This window comes from Mya arenaria, chromosome 17, assembly GCF_026914265.1.
Source record: "Mya arenaria isolate MELC-2E11 chromosome 17, ASM2691426v1".
NCBI lineage: Eukaryota > Metazoa > Mollusca > Bivalvia > Myida > Myidae > Mya > Mya arenaria.
In genome coordinates, this window is record NC_069138.1 from 6,583,616 (window position 1) to 6,610,361 (window position 26,746).

The window sequence follows — 26,746 nt, forward strand, 5'->3', positions numbered from 1 at the left end:
AAGTTTGAACGGAACCTATTTTATTAGAAAAAAATAAATAAAACAATTCAAGCTCGGACCTAGAAAAACCAGAGAGTTACAGCATTTGTCTTGGCCTGTTCTGGTCTCTGTAGGTTTCACTTATACCCATGCTTGCATAGCGACAATGACTTAAAGCAACATATTTAAAGCCATTGAGTCGTTATGTGTGTGATTCAACTGAAATTTGTTTACTAGAAATTAATAAATAATATATATAGGATCTGACACGAGTTGTCATTTAATACAAGACTTTATTCAACGAGTTATGAAATTTGTTAGTAAGCGAGCCTCTGGAGACCTTACTAACAAATTTCATGGACGAGTTTAAAAAATCTTGTATAAATGACAACGAGTGTCAGTTCTTTTTTATTACATGCTTTAAACGGTGTTATTATTACCAATTTAGTTTCAATTTCTGAACCCGTTGTTTGATAGCCAAAGTACTCCAAGAGGAATGCCATCGATGCGCCATAGAAATAGTTCCTAATGAAAATGACAAAAGTAGCAAGCATTTATCAAGCTTCAATTTTATTAAGCACTTAACAATTTACAAAGATAAAAAAAATTGTAATAATTGAAATATCCAACAACATGAATAACGAACCATTTAAAGAAAAAAACAATAAGTACATAATTTGATGACGTCACACTGAGAGTCCATGCATTAACGCCGTTTTTGTGACCTGCATAGGTCTGTCAAGTTTTACTGTGTGCACGGATTTAAAAGTTATTCGCTATCGCTTTCTACGATGATTCTGCGGCGTTCGTGGTGTAAATGGAGTATCGCAACATGCAGATGATGATGTCGAAGCTTTACTCGGTACTGCCTGGATGTTGATGTTGAAGGTTCCACCAAGAATGTTTCCAGCGAACATGTTGTTCAAGCCGCCATAGAATGTGTACTGAGAAGCCTGTGCTGCGGAATTTGTATTTTTGGTATACGACAGCTGATTAAACTGGCAAGGAAATGGCATTTTTTGCATATTGTCTGCGTTTGTCAAGATGTTTGAAATGTTCTTGTGTTGTTTGTCACTTATGTGGCTGTAATTATTGACTGACTGGATATTTCTGTGACCAGTGATCTGCATTATCTGGTTTGGCGGAACATTGTTCTCAGAAAAAATCTGAAAAAATGCTTTCTGGCACTATGGTTCGTTAGCCGTTTGTCTTCCGGAAGTCCTGCAGCTTTGGCCATTCGCTGCATTATTGAGGTAAGTTTGTTTTGTCCAATTGGCTGGCGTTTAAACCATTGGTCATTGGGTTATATACTTGATTGAATTGTGTGGGTTGCAATATAAAATAGGTCAGATGGCTTGCTAAAGTCAGCCAGCTGGTCTCCTACTGGCGTATTCCTTGTAAATAGCGGCAGGACATTTTTCTGGCTCTGTGCTACATTCCAACATCTTGGGCTTGACTGATCGTACATTCCTTGGATTCGCCCCTTGTCTGGTTTTAGTTTGTCTTTCTTTAAACTCTAAATATTCCTGCCCAGCATGATCTACACACAGCTTAAGGTCCCCCAGCACATACTCCTGTGCTCATCACTTCCCCGTAACCCAAAGTTTACAGTGTTAAAAAACCAGAGCGAGTTGATGATGCTTTCAGGTGATGCTTTTCCCAGTTGCTTTGTTTCCCAAAGCTGACTTATTCCCTCATCCGTAATGGGGTCAGCTCTCTTAGGTTTGTTTCCCAGGCCTTCACATTTTAGTTGTTTCTGTTTAGCAAACTTAGGCCCATGAATCAAAGAATACCCGAAGTTTTGATCACGTAGATATCGTTCAAAGCTACCAAGGAATCCGCGGAGAGTTGTGGGCTCATAGCTGGAGCCATCAGGTTTTTTGACACAGACAAAGAATTTACACAAGAGATTGTAAAGCTCATTTTGGGGGATTTCGCTGATTTCATGCATTTCATTTACTCTGTGAAGGTAGGAGGAAAGTAATTTCAAGTCATAGAAAGTTTTATTAACAGTACTTTTGTTTTTCTGTTTGACAACAAAGTCCTGCAGATCGTCGTCAGTGACGCTTTGAAACCGAGCAGTGTTCCCAGCGTTCATGCATTTTACCAAATTTAGTTTGACTACGGGAAGATCAACCTCAAAATCGCAGCCTTCTAGTATCACAGTATATATTGCGTCATTTCCAGTTGTTTTCTGCATGGTTATTATGCCTTTACCACGACCATCGAATATCTAGGTCGCGTTTGATTAGTCTAGCCAATTATCATACACATGTGTAAAATAAAAAATATTCGTAATGGGTGAATTACACGAAAAACAAGGGTAAGCATGTGACAAAAACCTTACTTCGCTCAATGCCATTCATAATTGATTACAACGCTCACTGAATATTTGTAATTTAGTAAATGTTTGGTCTTGCGATTTAAACCGATCTTTTACCGCCAATAAGGTTGTTGTTTTGGCTGTTGTTGTTCTTGTTGTTGGATGTTTAAGCATTGTATTGATTGGACATCACGTTACCATGCTAAAATATTAATAATTATCATCCTATGGTAGTTTTATGCAATGTATATTTAGAGGTTAATTCATGGCATAGCCGGGCCGTTGAGATATAATTGTCCTGACGTAGTCGAAGGTCATTATGAGCACGAGGGCCAATGTTCTTATTTTCTTAGCATATCTTCATAAACTGAGTTCGCGTTTCCCTCCCTTTAGAATTTTAATAATAAATATGTTCAAGCAGATCAATAAAATTGTATTTATTTAGTCAAGACATTATTTTGCAGTAGCCAAAATTGATTTTAAGACGAAAATTGAATTCGCGTGCGAACGTTCTACGGGTCGCAAAAAAAGAATCGAAAGTCGGCCTGGGCCGCAATACTGATAATCGATGAGTCATGTAATTATTCGCTATTTCCTGTTCAAATTTGTTACTATGTATAGTAACATATGTATTAAGTTATAGTAACTGTAACTGCAGCCAAAACCCAATCAATACAATTAATACAATCGAGTGCAGCCGATGGGTGACGGGACAGTGTTGTACTCTTTTGTGTAGCATGTTGGCAATAACAAGCATGCAGTATCATAAGTTAAACTGCAACCATTACGCGTTCTATTTACATACCCATTCAAGTTAAGCGAGAGATTTTTGATGAATAAATGTACATAATTATAATAAAAACTGCATTTACTCAATTGTAATATGTATTTGAAGAACGCATTGATGTACGCGAAACTATAGTTTAAACAGCTCAATCCATAAAGGGCCGTGCGACTTGGATACTGTAACCGACACGAGTTGTATTCAAACAAATCGTACAAAGATTTATAGCAGTTTGAGGAAATATCTGGTTATCATGCGGCTAATCTAATGAAGCTCTTTAGTGCTATCATTATTAGTTTTCTGAGATTCCTGTGTCAACCTCTGAGTCGCGGCGATTTTATCCTGAGGAGCAAAAGGTTAATATTTAAGGTTTATGTCAAACGAAGGAAAACTAATATTGTCGTATTGTATGTTTGAAAAGACACAAAAAAATAATAATTCTTAAACGTTCTTAACGACAAAGAAGTTGTACAAATCTCGCAATTCAGTCGTGCTTTATCGTTCAACAGCTATACACATATCTGTGTATTGCTACATGGTATCGCCTGTTTTCATGGCCAAAACATGTTGGTGACTAATTACAAAAACACACGACAACGGACATATAACATACGGCTTGGTGCGATACGGAGTGCGGGAATTTCCACCACGACATTAGTTCGAGTGTATTTGAGTATGTACTACAGCTTGCGAGTGTTCTACCTGAGACGTATTTACGGGGCAGTTTGAACAGGGGATGTATTAACGAAAACCAAGGACAACTACGGGGTGACATATAAAATCGATTGGACACGCTTGCATAAAACGACGAGCTATTTACATCTGAAAACCAAATGAGAAGTTTGTACGTAGTTGGCCGTTGAATTATGCCGCATTAAGCTTTTCTTGCATAAAACACTTGAAACGACGATATTCACTTCAGCGATAAATAACAATCACAAAGGCATTCATATGAAGTTCCGATGTATGTACATGACTGTTCGCCAAACAAATGAAATCTGCTGCGGCGGGTTGATTTATTTTGTCGTAAGTGATGGATATGTCTGTTGAGATTGGACATTGCAGACAATTTGGCAAAGCGAAAAAAGCAAGTGCATTTTGGAAAAGAGGACAAATCAAGGACATTTTGTCTAAGCGCACAATACAAGTACATTTTCGCAAAGCGGACAAAGCAAAAAAAATGGCAAAGCGGACAAAGCAAGTACGTGTTGGCAAAGCGGACAAAGTTGGTACATTTTGGCAAAGCGGACAAAGAAAGTTCATTTTGACAAAGCAGACAAAGCAAGTACATTCTAGCAAAGCAGACAAAGCAAGTACATTTTGACAAAGCGAACAAAGCAAGAACATTTTGGCAAAGAGGACACAGCAAGTACATTTTGGCAAAGCAGACATAGCAAGAAAATATTGACAAAGAGGACACAGCAAGTACATTTTGGCAAAGAGGACACAGCAAGTACATTTTGGCAAAGCGGACACAGCAAGTACATTTTGGCAAAGCGGACAAAACAAGTACATTTTGATAAAGCGGACAAGACAAGGACATTTCGTTTAACCGGATGAAGCAATGCCATTTTGGCAGAGAAGAAAGAGCAAGAACATTTTTGAAAAGCGGACAAAGAAAGTTCATTTTGACAAAGCAGAAAAAGCAAGTACATTTTTGCATAGTAGACATAGCAAGTACATTTTGACAAAGCGAGCAAAGCAAGAAAAAATTGGCAAAGAGGACACAGCAAGTACATTTTGGCAAAGCGGACACAGCAAGAACATTTTGGCAAAGAGGACACAGCAAATACATTTTGGCAAAGCGGACAAAACAAGGATATTTCGTTTAACAGGATTAAGCAAGGACATTTGGGCAAAGAAGAAAGCGCAAGAACATTTTTGCAAAGCGGACAAACCAAGGACATTTCAGAAAAGCGGACAAAGCAAGTACAAATTGACAAAGCGTAAAAGCAAGTACATATTGACAAAGCGGTCAAAGCAAGTACATATTGGCTAAGCGGACAATGCAAGTTCATTTTGACAAAGCGGACAAAGCAAGTTCATATTGACAAAGCGGACAAAGCAAGTACATTTTGACAAAGCGGACAAAGCAAGTACATATTGGCAAAGCGGACAAAGCAAGTACATATTGGCAAAGCGGACAAAGCAAGTACATATTGACAAAGCGGTCAAAGCAAGTACATATTGGCTAAGCGGACAAAGCAAGTACATATTGACAAAGCGGACAAAGCAAGTACATTTTGACAAAGCGGACAAAGCAAGTACATTTTGGCAAAGCGGACAAAGCAAGTACATTTTGACAAAGCGGACAAAACAAGTACATATTGGCAAAGCGGACAAAGCAAGTACATTTTGGCAAAGCGGACAAAGCAAGGAGATTTGGGCAAAGCAAACGAAGTAAGAACATTTTGGCAAAGCGGACAAATCAAGTACATTTAGGCAAGATTGGACATTATATTGTTGATTTTTTAATCAGTTTTCACTGACTACAGAGAACTAAACCAATTAATTCACTTTTTTTCTAATATCGAAAGCATATGTTTATATTTGATGGCCTATATTGATCGTTTTCGCACATGAACCAAATAATATCATTGGAATGTCATTTCAAAAGACTATTTTCAAGGGTATTTTCATATATACCTGGTCCGTTGTATAGCTAAATGCAGGTTATATTAAAATATATCCTGTTTCGTTTATGCATACAGTTGCAAACACTAAGTGCGATCAAATGTTGATCGGCTTTCACATAATGTAGAGGATCTTAGAGGATTATTCGTAAGTTTGTTTTTTTCATTGTTTTATTTTAAAGATTCAACAGAATATTTGTTTTATTTTTGTTTATAAATAACTAAAAAGTTGGCTAATAGGCTTATCAAAAATATCTGAAAGCTTTTTGCATACATGCTTTCAACTCATAGAAACTCTTACGAATATGTATGTGGATTTGCTAATGTATCATTTAAGAGTGTGATTCGAAAAAAAATGTGAATTCATCCAATCTGGAACGTATTTTTGGGATCCATAATTAATTGAACATTTTGAGGAAAAAAACTGAGTCTTGCAGGTGAAGTGAAAACAAAGAACGCAATCGCAATATTAGAGAGTTTCAAATTATTACATATTTATCTAGGATAAATTTTGTAGAAATACTTTGTGTACAGTTGAATTTAGAAACACCATTTAGCTCCAATCTTTAAACAGAATAATGACGTATAGTTTTTTCAATATGTAATTATAAAATCATATCTTATTTTTTCATGATGCACCATCAGGTTAAAAAAAAATAAACACATGCAAGTAATATACGATCTGGTAGACAGAAAACTGAACTTGTTTATATATCTTTACTAAGCATTGTCCATGAACAAGAATGTTTTTAAGTGCGTTGACAATTTATTGATCGTCATACTTCTGTTCACATCCAGACGTTTTACAGCCTCACCAATCAAAATAGTAATTTTGAATTAAAGTAAGGAAGGAAAATGTTGTTATTGTTCTAAACTTATTCTAAAATGAAGTTTTCGTTTCGTAAAATCTGCGTCCTAACACCAGGCAAGCACATCGGAATTTGAAATTGCAAATTATAAACGCCTAATCACTTGTGGAATGTAGCTAGGGGATTTGCAGTTAGTATTTTTCCAAAAGTGATTGAAATTGGAAGCTCACAAAATCGTAGTATTTTCAACTTATCATCAATGAATTAAGTCGAGATTTGTCTCTTCGTATAATCTTAACCTTATCACCATTGATTGAACTTGGAAAATTGACACTCGATTTACCTACGCATTACTTAACACCATTTAAGTAGCGTGAATGTTTGCAGTTCGTAGTATCCTCACCTTGTTACCAGTGAAGTAGCTCGGTTGTTGGCGGTTCATGTCACAAACACTTTGGCACTATTGAAACTTGGAAGTTGGCAGTTCGTATCATCCACGCCTTGTAGATAGTGAAGACGCTCGGAACTTGAAGGGTTGTAACATCCACGCTTTGTCGAAAGTGAAGAAGTTCGGGACTAGGCAGTTCATATCACCCACGCCATGCTACCAGTGAAGATAGTTTGAAGTTGGCAGTCCAAATCATCCATGCCTTTTCACCAGTGAAGAAGTTTGGAAGTTAGCAGATCGTATCATCCACGCCTTATCACCAGTAAAGTAGCTCAGAAGTTGGCAGTTTGTATCGTCGACGCCTTGTCGACGGTTAAGAAGCTTGGAAGTTGGCTGCTCGTATCATCCACGCCTTCTCGACGGTGAAGAAGCTTGGAAATTGGCAGTTCGTTTCATCCACGCCTTGTTGAAAGTCAAATTTGGCAGTCCGTATCACACATGCCTTGTTACCAGTACAGAAGTTTGGAAGTTTGCAGTTCGTATCATCCACGCCTTGTCACCTGTAAAGAACTTCGGAAGTTGGCAGTTCGTATCACTTAAGCATTTTCACCACCGAATAAGCTCAGAATTGGTAATTCGTTTCATCCGCGCCTTGGCACCAGTTAAGAATCTCGGAAAGTGGCAGTTCGTACATCCCACGCCTTGTCATAAGTGAAACATCTCGGAAGATGGCAGTCCGTTTTTCCCACAGCTTTTCTCGTTTCAAGAGGCTCGGTAGTTGGCAGTTCGTATCATCCACGCCTTGACACGTGTGTAGAAGCTCGGAAGTTGGCAGTTCGTATCAATCACGCCTTGTCGGCAGTGAAGAATCTCGGAAGTTGGCAGTCCATTTATCCCACGCCTTGTCACTTGTGAAGATTCTCGGTAGTTGGCAATTCGTATCATCCATGACTTGTGACTAGTGGGGAGGCTCGGAAGTTTGCAGTTCGCATCACCCACACATTGTTGTAGTCAAGGAGCTCGGAAATTGGCAGTTCATTTCACCCGCCTCCTGTTAAAAGTGGAGCTTGGAAGTTGGCAGTCCGTATCGCACATGCCTTGTCACTAGTACAGAAGCTTTGAAGTTTCTAGTCATTATTATCCACACAATATCATTAGTGAACAATCTCGGAGATGGCAGTTCGTATCACCCACGCAGCGGCACTAGTGAAGAGGCTCGGAAGATGGCAGTTCGGGTTCTTTCGCATTGTCGACATTGAAGGTAGTTTAAAGTTGGCTGTTTGTATCACCCACCCCTTTTCACCAGTGAAGTGGTTCAGAAGATGGCAGTTCGGGTAATCTTAGCCTTGTCAACATTGAATAATGTTGGAAGTTTGCAGTTCGCATATCCCTCGCCTTGCCACCAGTAAAGAAACCCGACAGTTGGTAGTCCGTATATCCCTCGTCTTGTCACCAGTGAAGAAACTCTGAAATTGGCAGTCCGTATATACCACGCCTCGTCACGTGTGAAGAATTTCGGAAGTTGGCAGTCCGTATATTGCACGCCATTTCACGTGTGAACAATTTCGGAGGTTGGCAGTCCGTATATACCACGCCTCGTCACGTGTGAACAATTTCAGAAAATGGCAGTCTGTATATTGCACGCCATTTCACGTGTGAACAATTTCGGAAGTTGGCAGTCCGTATATTGCACGCCATTTCACGTGTGAAAAATTTAGGAAGTTGGCAGTCCGTATATACCACGCCTTGTCACGAGTGAAAAAGTTTTGAAGTTGACAGTTCGTATGATCCATGCCATATTACCATGGAAGTATCACCAAAGTTTAAAGGTCGTATTATCAACACCTTAAAACCGGCACAGTAACTCAAAAATTCATCCTATTATCAACTCCTAACTACAGTGAGAATAAAATTGAGTGGCAGCTCGTATAAACACCTTGTTTCTGATTGGCTGATCGAGTCGAATATCAGCGCAGTTGCCATCAATTATGTCATATGTTTGATGTTGTTTTAACCAGTGGAAATGTGGTTAAAGTCCATCATTTTCAACAGCTGCTGTTGTCTTGTCCACGAGACCTGTATACAGACAAACACTCATTGACAGTATAATTTCTTTCAATGCGACTTAGCATTATACAATGCATACAGACAACATAGCCACTATCATTTCGGCAAAACTATTTACACTAATTCATCAAAATCGTATATAACTCAAGAAATGATACACATTAACGATGAAAAACAACAACAAATAACGTGTATTTGCAAATATATTTTGTCTATAAACGAAAATAAATAATATTATAAATGACTTCTTAAAAACTTAATACGGAGCGAAATCAACCAGGAATATATAACTTAACTGCCAAAAATCTTTCTTTAGTATGCAACATCTGCGCGTTTATGATAGGTATCAAATTCGAAACAAAATGAAAACATTATGTAATCTAGAACGTTTTCAGCTCTTAATTTATGTCGAACACGAGTGGAAAACACGCAATCATAAACGATGCAGGAGTTGGATGACAAAACAAAACATTCTACTGACATTGGAATTAGTAACCGCTTTTCCTCTTGTCAGATCTCAAAAGAACAAAAAAACAAGCATATATTAAAAAAAAAACACACAGGGAAAAAATAAATAGACAAAAGATGCAATTAACTTATTTAGAAGTTAAAAACAAATTGAGGATGATAACGTCATTTCTTTAAAATATTTGTGACAATTTGACATGACATCGAACATTTTAAATTCCTAATTAGCAGTTGTGATATTTCAATGACGGTTCGTTGGCTAATCTTGCATCAAGATATTTGCGTAGGTTAAGATGTTTCTTTAATCGTATTTAAAGAAGTAGTAATTTAGTTAATGACTTAGACAAATATTTAATTATTGTATTTTATGGCATACCAAACACATTCGCATTGCTCAGCCTGACTGGCTTTTATCAAACGTTTGACTTATACTGATACCGGATCTTAGGAATGCGTTTGAGGCAGTTGATACCAAAGGTATTCGATATGATACTTCATTGAAATATTAAACAGAAAAAGCACATTCAAGTCTGCTTTTTTGGCATAAGGGTATACGGCTTTATGACTTTACGCTAATTCAATTCAGGTCAGTTTTTGGTTTACCTGTTCTATTTTCAAGTGGAAGCCGTGTAGATCATTTAAAGTAATACATAGAAACTGCGTTTTGCCTACGATTGTAGAAAGATGACAATATTAATCGCAATTATAAAGTAATTAGTAATAACTTTCAAACAACAAGCATACCTGATAACACTCCTCCTGTATAAGGCACAAACAAACAGATGTCCAATGAAATTAATGAATCAATATAATTATGTTTTACAACAAGGCATGCTTAATATCAGTTCAGATTAGACAACGCTAGTATAATTTGCTTAGTAAAATGGTAGTGGTTCGTATGATAAACGGCCAATATTCGTTCAGTGTGCATCGTAAACTTATTACTGGAGTGTGTTTTGGACTTTTTTATGATTTTCGAACATTCTTATACTATCGGATAGAACTATAAATAAATATTGAGTAATCAAAGTCTTAGAGTATGACATTCAGGTCATTTAGAACCTAGCTTTTTGCAAATGTCTCAGGTATTGGTTATCCATAAATTGTTAAATCAGTTTGCAAAGCAATGAATAAGATGTAACAGTGATCACCGGTTATTTGATGTCTATTTCTACTTAAGAAAACGTCAATTTCCGTTAAATCGTCGATAAAGTTTCTAAATTAAACAATTAAATAAGAAAGAAAAATCAAAACAAATTATAAGCAATCCTTAAATTAGTTGTGTTTTACACCATTCTTGAACAGTTACCAATATCTAAACAGCAATCGACACTCACTTTGATAAAAAAAACAGGCGTATAAAAGGTCGTCATCTTCAGAATTCTGTACTAAAAACAATATTTGAACCACCATCATTGGATATCTGTTAATCAGAACGATATATTAAATAGTTCATTGAAAGAACATAAGATTTGCATTGTTATTCTTGAAATGTTTTCAAATGCGGCACATTGCTTGTATACCTACCTTTTCGGTTGCAACAGGTACTCTATTCCCGATACTTTTCTTTCACTGGAATATGTTCTGAACTGATCGGACTCATGAAATTTGATTAATTATGTTTCCAGAAAGTTATGTTTTAAATTGTCCCACAACATTTGCGGTGAAATATGACTATATATCGGTATTTAACATCAGCCGACCTAAGGTGATGATGAAAAATGACAATTACGATTGACGATTTACATTTAGCATGGAATAATTGACTGATATGGAGGGCTGATACTGATAAAAAATTGAACTAGGGCAGAATAATATCTATAAAGTAACAAGGCCATTTGAACTAATATGTGTTCATTTAAATAACAGTTCATTTCCCTTGATTAAACCCTTGAGTTACAAGAGGGCCAGAATGCGCCTGCGTCGGAGCCTGGTTAAAGTTATAGGGCAATTTTAAATTTTCACTTTTCTTAAAAAAACATCATTCAATTCACTTAATACTTTTTACAGTTGTTCAGGACTATCATACAATGAGGTTAGATAACCCCATAGTATCCTTTATACAAAAATGGCCTCAATTTGACCCAGAAACAGAATTTTTTTTGGGCAAGTTGGGATTTTTATTAATAAGTTCTATATAAATAATTTGATTCACTTAATACTTCACACAATCGTTCATTACCATCTCAAAATGAGCTAACGTAACTCCATATTTCCCTAATTACAATTTATGACCCCTGATTGACCTACGACGTTTGGTAAATGTTTATGGGCAGGTTATATAATGTTTAAGGGCAGGTTATAGTTTTAAGGAAAGTAGGGAATTTTAATAAAAACTTGAGTACCCTTCATTTAATTGACTTAATGCTTTGCACAATTAGTGACGACCATCTTACAATAAGATTGCATAACTCCATCTTCACCCCGAATACAAATGCTGGCCCTTGATTTACTTCTTCTTTTATTTTATATTTTTATTTCTTATTTATTTTGTTTTGACAGGAATACTTTTGCATAATTAGCCAGATTTTTAAAAAGGGATAGATAGTTATTAGAATTAATTGCGTGGTTGGGCTGGTGAGAGGGCAGCGTCAAAGACACCTTATAAATCGATTTATTTAGCAAGATTTGACATATAGTGACCAAACTTGGTACATAGGAAGAGTGTATCGATACTTTTCATGGAAATGCGTTTGAGGCCCCTCGGATCAATGTCAAGATCAATGTTTCTATTTGTAGAACAAAAGTTGGTATTAAATAACTTAAGTAAAGGGTCAAATTATTATAAACAATAATACGCATCCGAAGATGTTACGTTAATTGGATTTGCCGAAAAGCAGTTTAGTAAATTTGGAAGTTGTGGTGTAAGTATTAAACATTTTAACCAATGCCATGCAAATACACTATGATAAACGACATATAACTATAGGATTGTTTTTACTATTATTTTATCTGTTTCAAGGGGTATAACAATATGCGATACGAATCCCGATATATTTTACAATACCTTAGACCTGTATCAAGATATATTGCTATAAATTTTGATTAATTGTATGACTTATTTTCTTTTCTTCAATAATTATATAAATTAGTACAGAGACAAGACCAGGAGTCAAAATATAAACCTCATTCAAAGGCACAGGGTTAGTGCCAATAGCACAGAACAGCAAAACGAACAGCAAAACGAACACATACAAACCCAGAAACATGGAATAAACGCAAAAATTCCTCAAACAACACACTATACTGTAGTATAAAAGCTATTGCAGAAATATCGGAAAGAATGACGTGTTTGTATACTGCACAATAAATATTTTTTCTTTATCACTGGACACTTATTTATCTGTATCATATTAAAACATGTGTATGTCAATTGCAGGTTTGTACAAAATTTATTAGTATTGTTATTACTTTGTTGCCAACAGAGGATCAATAATCCAGTTGTTTAAGGTTACCATGCAGTACAAATAGGAACGCACTTTGAACGGAAGGACGCACTATAACAACACATTTATATGATTATGATCGAATCAAGTTTTGGCTTTAATTATTTCTAGGCTTTATTTATAGTATATCTGCCATTGCCTTTCGTTTAGAAAACTATTAATCATAAGCAAATATAAAAGGTTTAACCAAATCGCCAAATTTTCAAAGGGGAGTAACAGCCTCATAATAAAACATACCGTTACGCTAAAACAGCTGCAAGATTTTTTATGCAATGATTTTTGTTTTATCGATGAAATATGCAGCCCTTTTCTGAAGGTAACTAACACGGGAAAAAACGGTTTAAAATGCAATGTTAGAGTGCGAGTGTGTTATCTTAAAGCGTACTAAGGAACGACTTTATTTATTTTCTTTACAATGCACTGCTTATGTTTAAGCATACAATCATCTAACGTCAAAAACGATATGAGATTAATAAAACGTTTTTTTAATCTTCACTCTCAAAAGAAACAAACGATTCATTAAGGCTCAAATCAATACTCAAATTTGAAATGTTAAAATGATAGTGAAAACGTCAAAAATGACCAGAAAAAAAACGACAAAGAATTACGGCGAATTATATAGTTTTGAGTTTTTTTTGTCTTTTTATTTCATCTTGATACATGCAAACAAATTTAACATTGTATAAAGATATCAATTTTTATTGTTGGTGTTGAGTTGTTTGTCCTTTTATTTTATGTAATTACACACAATACATGCAAACAAGTTCAACAATGAATAAAAGTATGAATAAAGATGTCAATTGTTATTATTGTAGGCAGAACGATTGCCGAAATTCTATTCTAGCCTACATCAACGAAAAAGTCGTTAAAACTAATAGTGAACAGAAGACAACAATTCGAATATTTTAGCATTTTTGTTATATCAAAGCAATGTAAGTGTAATTGTATTTGTTGAGAGTTTTCCTTTCAATTATTTACATTTCTCTGTGCTATAAACCGTAGGAAGGACTTAATTAATTATTCCATTTGACAAGTAACACATGATGCAGCATCGCTATAGATATGAATACATAATCAACATATTTTATTTTCCACAAAATAACAGAAGAAACGTTAGTAAAATTATTAACCGTGTGTGTGCAGTGTGTGCGTGTGTGCGTGCTTGCTTGCGTGCGTGCGTGTGTGTATGTGTGTTTCAAGTTAAATCAAGTGTACGCAAATGTTTACCGATCCTTCAACCCAACTCAAACACCATATGCACAAGTACATTTATCAAAACAATATAATTCGAAATGATTGATATTAATTGTGTTTTTGTTTTTAGTCTGATGGAATAGGTAATTACAAAAACATCCTCGAGGACTGCTGTTAGTGAACCAGGTGTGTATGCGCTTATTACTTTTTTTACTAAGATGAACTATGCGATACCATGAAATCGTGTCTAGTTAAATATAAAGCACCGGAGTGAAAACAATATAAATTGTTGTTTTTCTTGCCATAATTAAACACAGTTATACAGAAATATTCAAAATTAAAAAAAATAAAATTGAATAATGTTCCACAACGGGTAATCTGCTCGTCAAAATGTCCTCATTCCCATTTACGAGTTGTGCTAGTTTTGGAACACTATGGATTTACCCTTTTTGTTACAAAAAACAACATATTGCATATATAAGTACGCTATAACATAAATAAAAACAGACAACAGAGAAACACATATAAATATATACGTAGTGATATTTATAAACAGTGGCTTGTTTCGTTCTGAATGTTCTGTTACGGAATAGCATTAATATGTTTATGAACAACTTTGCCTTATCGTTTAGAAAGTTCGAAGGTCCTTTATATCAAACAAAAGCCACATAATATCTAACATGTTTGTTATGTAGCATCCGCTAGGAGCTTTTTTCAATGTTTGCTCAACTCAAACAGTTGTTGAGGTGGATGGATCGGCCGCCCTTTGGCATACCTTTCTATAGTATTTTTATTATACAAGAGAAACGAAATATTTTTGTCTGTTCACAGATAATATGAAACATATTTGGTTAAGTAGCTAAACGTCTATGATATAAAACTGTTTGTTCAAATAGTGACGTTGGGGTCATAATTTGCCGCGAACTAGGGCTGATAGTATCTATAAACTGTAAATCCGGCACAAATAAACAATACAATGTCGTTCTGCCTTTAGTTTATCCATAGCCATTTAATTTGACGACTGGGGTAAATGTAATGAGAATAGTCATCAAGAAGGTGTTAGTAGTTTTTTATAAAATAATACAATTTGTTCACAATAATGCAAATCAAATTGTAGTCAATCAACTAACAAATGTTGAGCAAAACACATATCTTATATTAGCATCTTTATTTGCTTTTATCTTGTCTGGTTCTTTTTCGGAGAAAACGGGCTTCATAACCCGTTCAACATTTTCGTCATTAACTTGATACGGAAGTTGCAAGTTGCAATGCTCATTTATGTAATACGGCCTCTGACTCTAGCTTTCGATCCTTGGCGCTTTTGTACCAATCTTTGGGTGGTATATTTCTTGAAAAAAACGTCATTTTTCCATTCCATCGGTCATATCGTTATGCTTATAAACAATCGTAAAATGCTCGGTTATGCTTGCATCTTGTGATCGCTTTCATTTAAATAGTATTTTCACTTGATATTCTTCTTCATTTATAACTTATAAAGCCATTGTTATCATTCCAGGGCCACATAAGATTCCTCCTAGGATTAAGGAAAAGTAAGTATGCAAAGCAATCGTCGTTGTCCTAATTGTAAACGGCGTTTTTTTTTACTTTTTAATAGAATGAAACACGCGTCAGTGTATAGAAAATTTAAAAAAAATTTGTATAATTCACATGGTATTATTTTAGTTTGTAAAAACCAAATACATTCCTATGATTTTATTTCAGTGTGAAATACAGCAGTATTCAGCAAGGTTAGTTTTAACCGATTACTTACTTATAACATAAAATAACATCATAGCATTAAGATACGTGCGCAAGTTTACGACCATCCAAAAACTGTGTATGGCTGGTTGTAACTTTATATTGTGCCGAATAAATAAAAATTCTCATTACACAACACAATTAATCACACACATACGTAATATAAAACAAACGATGTTAATTATGTAATGTTTATTTAAGAAGTGAGAATGGTGCCCATGCAGAAAATAATATACATTTTTATATTGTTTAACAAACTGATAAAAAAGAAAAGAAAACACCAAAAGGAGAGATCAATGTTTAACTTAAAAAAAAAAAAATATTAACAATTAAATAAAGCATTTATAGAATACGAAAAAGTGGAAAGAAAAAAAAAATACTATAAAAGGGGGTGTTGCTTCAATGTAATTTTTCTTTCAATACATGCCATTTTTGCTCGTGGACTGTTAATATGTCATTCATGAAATCAATGCAATTTCATGTTCGACTTTGTATCGCAATCCTACGTAGATTTTGAAAGCTGTAAACGTTGAAGTAATATTTCCTAACTTCATAAAGTATATAAAATATTTCAACAACACAATCAAGAAATTGATAGGACGACTAAAAGTCGATTTTTGAAAAAAACAAAAAAAAACTTTTGTTTTTAATATTTAGATAAATTGGGATATTTATTGACAATAATAGGTTTTTAAGATTGTTCGGGTGGAATATTACTTGAAAAAAGCGTCATTTTTCCATTCCATCGGTCATATTGTTATGCTTATGAACAATCGTAAAATGCTCGGTTATGCTTGCATCTTGTGATCGCTTTCATTTAAATAGTATTGTGCTGTTAAAATAAATACAATTTTATCGCTAGAAAACCTGTCATCAAACGGACAATTATTATTCTAACATGTGACAGTTTTTCACTTGATATTCTTCTTTATTTATAATTTATAATGCCATTGTTTTGATTCCAGTGCCGCATGAGATTCCTCCTAGGATTAAGGAATAGTAAGTATGCAAAGCATTCGTCGTTGTCCTAATTGTAAACGGCTTTTTTTACTTTTGAATAGAATGAAACACGCGTCAGTATCAAGGAAATTTAAATATATATATATATATATTCTTCACATGGTATTATTTTAGTTAATCAAATACAAATACATTCCTATGATCTTATTTCAGTGAGAAATACAGCAATATTCAGCAAGGTCAGTTTTAACCGATTAATTACTTATAACATAAAATAACATCATAGCATTAAGATACGTGCGCAAGTTTACGACCGTCCATTAACTGTGTATGGCTGGTTGTAACTTTATATTGTGCCGAATAAAATAATTTCGCATAACACAACACAATTAATCACATACATACGTAGTATAAAACAAACGATGTTTATTATGTAATGTTTATTTAAGAAGTGAGTAGTATTGTTTAACAAACTGATAAAAAAGAAAAGAAAACACAAATAGGAGAGATCAATTGTAAACTTAAAAAAATAAACAAATATTAACAATTGAATAAAGCATTTAAAGAATACGAAAAAGTGGAAAGGAAAAAAAAGACTATAAAAGGGGGTGTTGCTTATAATAAATGTAATTTTTATTTCAATACATGCCATTTTTGCTCGTGGACTGTTAATATGTCATTCATGAAATCAATGCAATTTCATGTTCGATTTTGTATCGCAATCCTACGTAGATTTGGAAAGCTGTAAACATTGAAGTAATATCTCTTAACTTCATAAAGTATATAAAAGATTTCAACAACACAACCAAGAAAATGATAGGACGACTAAAATTTGATTTTTGAAAAAAATAAAAAAACTTTTGGTTTTAATATTTTGACAAATTGGGATATTTATTGACAATAATAGGTTATTAAAATTGTTTTACAAATTTTGTACAAGTCTTAAATACCAAAAAAAATGTGCCATTGTCTCTTTTTATATTCTAAACAGAATTGGCATAAGCTGGAATTTGTGAACTTGTATTGATAAAGGTATCTGTGTTTGTAAGTCTAGGAAATCAGAGTTGTCTATGGTATCAATATGTTTTATCTCTACAAATCTATATAATTCCTTTGATCTGTAATCAAAGATATGTTGGACAAATATGATACCTTTTGTATACAATTTATGATAGTATACACTTTGTTCACTAACCTTTATGTTGGAATTGTTCCATAACATTGTTTAAAGGAAAACGCCTATATGCAGCCTTTATTTATATGCCCAAATGTTTTGACAGTGTATATAGAAATGGTCTGTGGAAGATTTATAAAAAAAAACTTGGTTTACGGGGCAAACTGTTTAGATTTATTAAAAACATGTATGAAAATATACGAGTACAGGTACGATTCTGCAACCTTTTCTACGATTTCTTTGATATAGCTACCGGCTTGAAGCAGGGAGAAATGTGCTCACCTTTGTTATGGGCAATGTTTATCGAAAATCTAGAAGTTTATGTAGCATCGCCAGCAAAAGGAAATTGTTTTATTTCATTGTTATAAAGTTGTATACCTTTGATAAGTTTATTATTCTGTATTGTATTATATAGCAGTTCAATACAAATTTTGAGTCAAATTAAGGATAGTATGTGTTATTTTATGACTAAAATTGTATTTGAAGCAATAAAATTTCAATATGTAATTGCATTCCATTTTGAGGTGTCCCGGCAATTGGTTTGAAAATGTCTCTTGTGCACTTAACTCAGGTTAAACTTGTAGTTTCCGTGTGAATGTTTTACCTCAGCATCCCGTTGTTAACAAACGCAATGGCATAAAAAAATAAACAAATCTAGCCTATCTGCAATTGAATAATTGTGACACACTTACCGTGTTACTAATGATGGCCCGTTGATGTCTTATTCAATGTCGAAGGAAATATACAAAATAGTATTATACTATTATATGAGTTAGTTCCAAAAACCTTTAATAAACAAGTATCGGTATAAGAATCATCATTATCAATACATTCATACATCGATTCCATGAACCCACGGTTGTTTGCAATAGTGATACATATGATGTCTAAATTGTTTGATATTATTATTGAGAATTCTCAGAAAACTTTGCTACTGTATGTTTTCACATGAAACTTAATAGCAGTTAAGCAGGATGTGAGTAAAAATCGAGACCTGTTTAGAAGAAAAAGAAATGTAATTAAATTTAAACCGTGATTTAAACATTTTGTTATGCATTTTATGCAGTTAGTTGTAGGAATGTGTTTATTATTATCATTCAACACAACTTGTAATTTAACATTATTATCAATATGATGTTTAGGTACACCTTGTTCATCGACTTATTTGATACTGCATAATTCATAATTATGCCTTACATAAAAGTGACAATGTTTTTGTATTTAGGCTATCAGTTTAATTCCCCAAACAGTTTACATAATACAATTAATTATGGAAACACAATATTTTATTATGGTACTACCATGTCATATAATAATGTGATAAATAAAGGGATTGATAGACTTGATCGATTTCAGCAAATTGAATGACTTTTCCTCAGAACTTCGGAATAATTGTATTGATGCAAGAAACATCAGCATGAAAGCTTTTGTAACACGATAACTTTTACACGAGAATATAACAAATAATTAAGCCATTATAATTTTCATTCTTTTAATTACTAATTAAGTATTGATTAATGACAACATATGTTCGCATTGTGCATATTTCATTAACTACAATGTTTTCATGTTTCATGATAATTATTTTAGAGATGAATTTTGTTCATTAGCGCTCAGATTGTTTTGGTCGCATGCAAATACAACTCGAAACAATTATACATGGAAATATGATATTTGTTTGCAACCGAATGCTTTTCTCACCTAATGTTTGCATCCAACCAAATTATGCCCTGCGCCTGGATAAACGCGAACAGGTGGCTATAAAACCCGTACAAGTGGAGTTGCAAGTATATGTATTAACTAGATTTTTCATACTACACTATTTATTTTAGATTAAATATTTGCTGTTATCATATACCTTATTATACTATATTTTATTTGATAGTAAATTTTATATTGTAGGCAAACTCGTGTGGATATGCAATTTCGAGCAAGCACCCAAATCGTTAAAAGCCATGATAGAAAGTATGTGATACACTTTTTTCTTGTTCATATAACAAAATTAAGCCAGAGCTTTACATAATTTATGTTATATTCTGAACTGAATAAGGCATGCCTTTCAATTCCTTTCACGAGTGCTTGCATGTTATTTTGTCAAAAACAAGCATCAGTAAAGTGCTTTCAATATAATTCCAATTTTTACCAATTGTATACCAAGATGATAATTAAAAATACTATTCTATAATTTCAAACTCATTTCTACTGATCGTGAATCAATAATCGCCCTAGGTATTTAATGTTAGGATACGATTTTTGTTGCGTTCTCGTTTCAAAGAGTTACCACTCAGTGCTCTTTTGTCTTAACATAGAGTTTGAAGGCGTTAACAAACTCATTTGATAGCAACGATGACTTAACACTGATGTAAACTGTGAAACAAATCCATATGGATGTGGTCGTTTACATATTCGATGGCATCACAGCAACGATGACTTAACACTTATGTAAACTGTGAAACAAATCCATATGGATGTGGTCGTTTACATATTCGGTGGCATCACATTTTTGTTTGCCCTTATAAGAAACAGTTGGTGGTGTACTCACCAAAACGTACGTGATTGACAGGTAACAGTCATTCTTTGTGGCAATTCTTATAAATGAAGCTTCGAATTTTAAAACTTAATGATGTTCTAATAATATCTGTCATTGTTAGTTTTATAATAAACGGAACAGAACACAACTTATCTTATCTTAGTCGTTAACCAGTTATAATACTTAGGAAAAGATCAGTGTATCTCATGTGGTCCTTAATAAGCAATTGTTTTAATTGTGTGTATTCAATCATTATGAACTTTGCATAGGATGTCGATGTTTATATTTTATGCCTGAAAACGAAGAAAAGAAAAAGTTGGACATTACGGTTTTTTTTATGTTTAATTGTTTAACCATATAGTCTTTTGAAAAATATCTTTCCTTAACAGAGCAGTGTCTTCATTTTGGACAATGTTGATAAAAGTTTGTATTTACTACGTTGCAAAGTCTAAAAAGGATTTAAATGACCAACAGTTGACAAAATATGATTAACATTCCAGAAAATGATGTGTAATTTCGCCAACTGTTAAGCCAACGAATTCCAGTTGCTTTTGAAAGTAGCCTGGTTGTCATACAATTTGATATATTTATGTATTTTTACAGATAATAAGTTTAAGTGCAACGCTTTTATTTACAGATATGTTTGCTCCATGTAAACCAGCATTCAAGAAACAGCATCACATGATGGGGACTTATCCGGGCAAATCCTGCAAATATCAGATAGAGTCTGAATTAACAAAAACAGACAACACCGATTGCTTCATTTGCATAGTTTCCTCGTACGGCAATTATTACAATATTTGCTATGAAGGAAAACCGGATCGGGACGAGGAAAGTATCAGTACACTGGTAGATATTGACAACAACCTTCCGGGCATCAATACGAAGCTGGAAAACAAGCCGAAGATTTTGATTCTCGATTTGTACCAGAAAGGTCAAAAAAAAGTTTGGTACGTAATCAATTTTGTAAAAAGAACTAGTTTTACATTAGGTACATGTACAAAAAGGAACACTGTAAAAATAAAACAAATCGAATTATGCCGTAATTATAATCATAGCACTGAAATGTCTCTGTCTAAACTGACAATAAAAAGAAACTCAATGTCATATCCGTACAAGACTTTTGTCATAATTTATATTTTAAACAAATAGTTCAATCCCTTGAACTAGCATAAGAAAATTGTCCGACAAGTCATTACAGTTTTTCTTAAGGTTTTCAAAAATGGCTGACTTTAGTGTTCTTACTACGCTACTGGATTGTTAACTTTTGATATTTAAGACTTCGCTCTTTAATACATTTTTTATTCCTGTTTCAACTATCAAGTGTACATGATATACCTAAATACATTAACTGTATCAATTGTCCCAAATACATGTTTAGTGTCGCCCCTTTCGTTTAATTAAGTAATTGCAGTAATCCATTTTAACTGATTTGTTTTTTGTTTTTGTTTTGTAACTATGATTCAGTAGATTTAAAAAAAAAAACAACAAGACATACTAGAATGAATTTTCTCCCACTTCAGATAAGTAGATTCAATAATTTAACCATGCTAGAATATAAGTATCTTCCATGGCCTCAAACCTCGTTTCCGCAAAACATCCTACGATCGGGTCCAAATGAACTCATCTTACACTATCGGCCATGGAAGACACTTATAATCTTCACACTTCATAGGTTGGTTTTACTAGGCACTAGGTTTTTAAGTTTGTGATGGTTTTGATGGGATGCGTGTTTGTTCAAGTCAATGTGCCGACCAAAATAGCACAGTAATAATGTTAAATCATTTCTAGGTGTTTGACTCTTGTGACTATTTTTGTATCTCCACATATTGTAATAATACCTATTTAGGTTATATGATGCATAAGATTCTTATCATGTGTTTTCAATAGTGCTTTGATTAAACGCTCTTCAAATACATTCATATAGTAGATTCCTTACAATAAATTTAGACATTTTAGCTACCAATGAGCTATCTTTGACCACTAAAATAGTTAGCTTGTCTGCCCCTTTTCGTTTATTATCTCTACAACCCATGTTAACAATATGAACAACATGACATAGGAGTTGACATATATATGTACGTTGATCATTTCGTAGAGCGACAGTGACGTGTTCAAAGTCCACAAGGACTGGCTGATTGTCTTGGTCAGGCATGAAGAGAGTACGTTCTTCATAGAAACATTGAAGAACGAAATTGGTGAAATGCATGACAAGTTAGTATCTTTTGAATCAATTTCATAAAAAACACACTGCCATTTAAACACGATGAAGCAGGGCTGTTTTATTGTTTTATTAATTGAACGGATTACAAATCAAGGAATAAAAAAATAACAGTATCGCCGTATTCGACAACTGAAGATTACTAGTCCACTGGATACTCATGATATTAATTACCTCCTTTTGTTCGGATCACAACGTTTTTAATTTAATGTGTCTGTATGATAAGTATTATGATAACAATCAGACGAATTAAAAAATAAATGAAATAAAAAAAACGTTGCACAGTGAGTAAAAACGTTCAAAAACTTGTTGTTTGTAATATAAAATATATTGATAGTATCTTGTAGTTGAGGGAAAGCTCTGTAACTGTGATTGTGTTGTTAAGTACTAATAGGATACGGCAAATTAATTGTCCTCTGTCTCATGCTTAATTACACATTCTCTTTTATCTGTCATATAAAGCAACATCAAATTTACAAAGAATATCTGATAAATGGTATTTTAACGTAAAGAAGTATGCGTCTTTATATACAACGTGTTTTTCTTGTAAATATTGAGGCGGTCACTAAGGAGTTAAAACAATAAAACATTAAAAATGAATACAAATTAATTTTAAGAGTAAAATAGCTGTAGTAAAGGAGATTTTCCGGTGAATCCGGCTTGCATTACTTTAATGGTTGTTTATAAGTATAATCCTTGGCCGAGAGTGTAAGACCCCAATCCAAGCGTATGGTGTTTTGGGGAAACGAGGTTTACCAAGTTTCCGCAAAACACCCTGCGCGAAGGTCGGGATGAACTTTTCTCCCACCACAGATAAGTAGATCCAATAATTTAACCAGGCTAGAAATTATTATCTTGTCCACGGGCGAAGATAAAATGCCCGTATGGAACTCCTTTTTAATGGTCGCCGCACTGTTATTACTTCCCTTGTAGAAGTCTGTCGTAATAGGAACTTTGTCTTGTGGCAATATTTAGAAAGCTAGTTAACTATTTCTCGCTTCATATGTCGCCATACAACATTTTTCTCACACCTTTCAAGAAATATTGCGTCACTTTCATCTTTCACTCTCGGCCATGGAAGATACTTATAATCTTAAACGAGCGGCTATGGTAGATGCTTTTTCTCCCTCCTCAGTTTAACAAAAGTAAGTAAAAAATTATTTTTAGCTGGAACTCTTTTGTGCTTAGCGAAAATAAATGCGCATGAATATGCGATAATTCGTGGTTGTCATATATATGCGCGCAGTGATTCAAATGATGTTAATAGTCAAATCGGTCTCTAAATATTTCTAAGGAGAGTGAATCATTATTTCTGAAAAGGTGCATGAAAACTGTTTTATGGTGACATTTGAAGCGAGAAAATAATTAATTAGCCTTCTATATATTGTCACAAGAAAATGTTTCCATGATGCTACAGACAACAGTCTTTTATAAGGGAGGTAAATACAATGTGGTGACCATTAAAAGGACGTTCCATACGCGCCCTTAGGCAAGATAAGAATTTATAGCATGGTTAAATTATTGGATCTACTTATCTGAGGTGGGAGAAATATTTTTCTCTCGGGCTTACTTTTCATACAAAGTGTTACCCTTCCCCCTCACACCATGCGTCTATTTATGCCAGACAATTGACCCGTGTTTCAAGGCACGGAGTTAAGTAAGTTAGCATTGACGATTGTAATTATTAAAACTAATGTTAACTATTTCTTTCTTTCTTTCAGACTCGACCTTGTTTCAATACTAGAAAGAGTCAGATGTAGAAATGAAAAAATGAAAATAATCCATCGGATGCCACGAAAGTTCTTCTTAAGCGGTATATACAAGCACTATAAATCATTGAGTTACGTAAACCACAGTTTTTAAGCGCTACAATATAGGTTGATGCAAAGAAAATTGGCTGCATGGCCACACATGCCCAAATTGAAAAAGCGCTAAAATACGCTAATTTGTTATTATCTGTACACAAATCATATGGTTGTTTTTGTTTTGATCATTTATGAGTTAAACATTAAAGTGCATAAATAATTTTATTGGCATCAACCTAAATTGTTCCTTTTTAAACAAAGTTTTAATATAAAGTGTTAACACATATGTTACAAAATATTGCAGGTAATTATAGGGGTTTGGTCCAGATAATAACATGACACTGTGCACTAATAATTAGCAAAAACCGTTTCAGCAAAATCTAAACGAAGTAAAACTTTCGCTAGTATGTTCATGTACCTTACAAGATGTATACATGTTTAATTTTTGCCATAATGAAGAAAGTAGTCAATGTGAATTAGGAATGGGTTGCTTCTTCAGTATATATGCTACACGTATCTCCAAATTTATATTAGCAGGCGTAGATACACCTTTTTGGACTATAACGCAGCTGGGTATCTTTAGTGTGTGTGTTATGTCACCCTATGAGTGCCGAGTCATGGCCCTTGATAATGTTAAACTTAGCATTTAAAGCATGCACTTTTGTGACACGTGGATGTACAAAGATATGTTAGCCAGAGTAATGAAACTTATAGGGGTGTGTACAAGTATTTGAAGTTATATACCAGGTGTCATTCGCTCAAAAAAATCCGTTAAGTGTTTAGAGAATAATTGTTTATATCAGTGACATGTCGATTTTATTTCATTCAGTGAGCGTCTAAAGTTATATTTTAACGAGTGGCAAGTTTAATATAAATATGAGATTTCGGTGATAATTCATTTTATGCCTCCGACGTAGGTTTAAGCATTTGTCATTTTTAAAGCATTCCATTTTATAAATACACACATACCGAACAATGAACATGAACAATACAATCTGCTCTTTGAACAACACAGTTTTTTATGCAATTTGGGCACAAAGCTTGAAAAAGTGATTGCAATCAATAAATTAATATTTTATTAAGTGAGCCATAGACAAACTCGCAATCCGTGTTAATACCAAACTTTTTGGAATAAAAATAAAACATTCATGTTTCGAAGTGTCTCCTGGTTATATACGTGCAAGTAAACACGTTTTAACTTGTCACTGTCACTGCTGTTTGAATCTTTTGTATTGGCGTTTCTTTTAAGAGTGATCGACCTAAGAGACTTGGGAATGGCGAATTTTGATGACCGGAACATTTGTTTTGCTTTGTTAAAGGCTTAATTTGCATTGATTGCTGATGCTGTTAATCATAAATAAATGTTCGAATTATTGTGAAACATTTGGTGTGCATGAAGTAAACTAATGGACATAAATATATGCGTGTTCCGATCAGCTTGTCTTACCTTCCGGATTAATCATATAATGACATTTACCCGTGAACGAGCTCTTTTGGAATAATGACGATTATCGCACCTAATAAAAAATGGTCGGCTTTTGTGTCTAGGTGTTAAAATTATTTTTACTTTTCGTCTACATTACAGATTGTTAGTGCTGTGTTTGCCGATTATATTCTTCAATTAAAAAAAGTATGTAAATTAGTTAAATTTCAATGATGTTTCTTGACAACCAAGTTTCGTCAACGTATTCGTTTCTGTATTTTGTTTGTAGCAGACCTCTAAAATATGTATAGTAAAAATGTTCTATTCAAAGTTACTAATATTATAAATAGTTAATTATTTATTATCAATGGGGCTTTAGTTACGTTACCACAAGGGGAGTAACTTCAATTGAAGAATGACTAAAGAACAAGGGAGACAACTCCGAAAAAGGAATTTTTCATTTTTAAAAACATTTACATATCTAAATCTTAATTCACAGTTTTAAAACAGTCAAAAATCAAGTCAATTTCACTGATAAATATTTATGAACCACCTGAAAGCATACAATATAACGCTTTTAACCTGATTAGTACAGAGCGTACGTTAACGCGTCGTTAAATATGAGGTAAGTTTATTAACACTAGTTTTTAACGCTTAACTGGCTTGTCCCGTAATACATCTTTTATCAAAACATTCCTTTTTCTAGATGGCGGACTGCAATATTTATTCTGAATCTGAAAACACTGGTTTGGAAAGACTTTTACACACATATATAGAAAATAGA

The 26,746-nt window shown here is 33.8% G+C and overlaps 1 protein-coding gene and 1 long non-coding RNA gene across 2 annotated transcripts; one reads left to right on the forward strand and one right to left on the reverse strand.

Moving 5' to 3' along the window:
- Positions 1-755: 755 nt before the first annotated feature.
- LOC128224403 (uncharacterized) lies at positions 756-2,179 on the reverse strand. Its single transcript, XM_052934233.1, has 2 exons — positions 1,552-2,179; positions 756-937 (listed from the first exon to the last, which is right to left on the reverse strand). The coding sequence occupies exons 1-2, from the start codon at positions 2,177-2,179 to the stop codon at positions 756-758; spliced, it is 810 nt and encodes a 269-aa protein (XP_052790193.1).
- A 3,621-nt stretch (positions 2,180-5,800) lies between these two features.
- LOC128223093 (uncharacterized) lies at positions 5,801-21,335 on the forward strand. The gene is made up of 8 exons (XR_008259286.1): positions 5,801-5,867; positions 14,222-14,277; positions 15,608-15,641; positions 15,814-15,839; positions 16,815-16,848; positions 17,023-17,048; positions 19,886-19,948; positions 21,151-21,335. It is a non-coding gene; the product is annotated as an uncharacterized LOC128223093 (long non-coding RNA).
- Positions 21,336-26,746: the final 5,411 nt, after the last annotated feature.

Bases quoted from the DNA above. Each gene is read 5' to 3' on its own strand.
- LOC128224403 (XM_052934233.1), bottom strand. From the start codon at position 2,179: ATGCAGAAAACAACTGGAAATGACGCAATATATACTGTGATACTAGAA. The intron at 938-1,551 runs GTATGTGCTGGG...CAAATTCCGCAG, and splicing joins GGGAAGTGATGAGCACAGGA to CACAGGCTTCTCAGTACACA.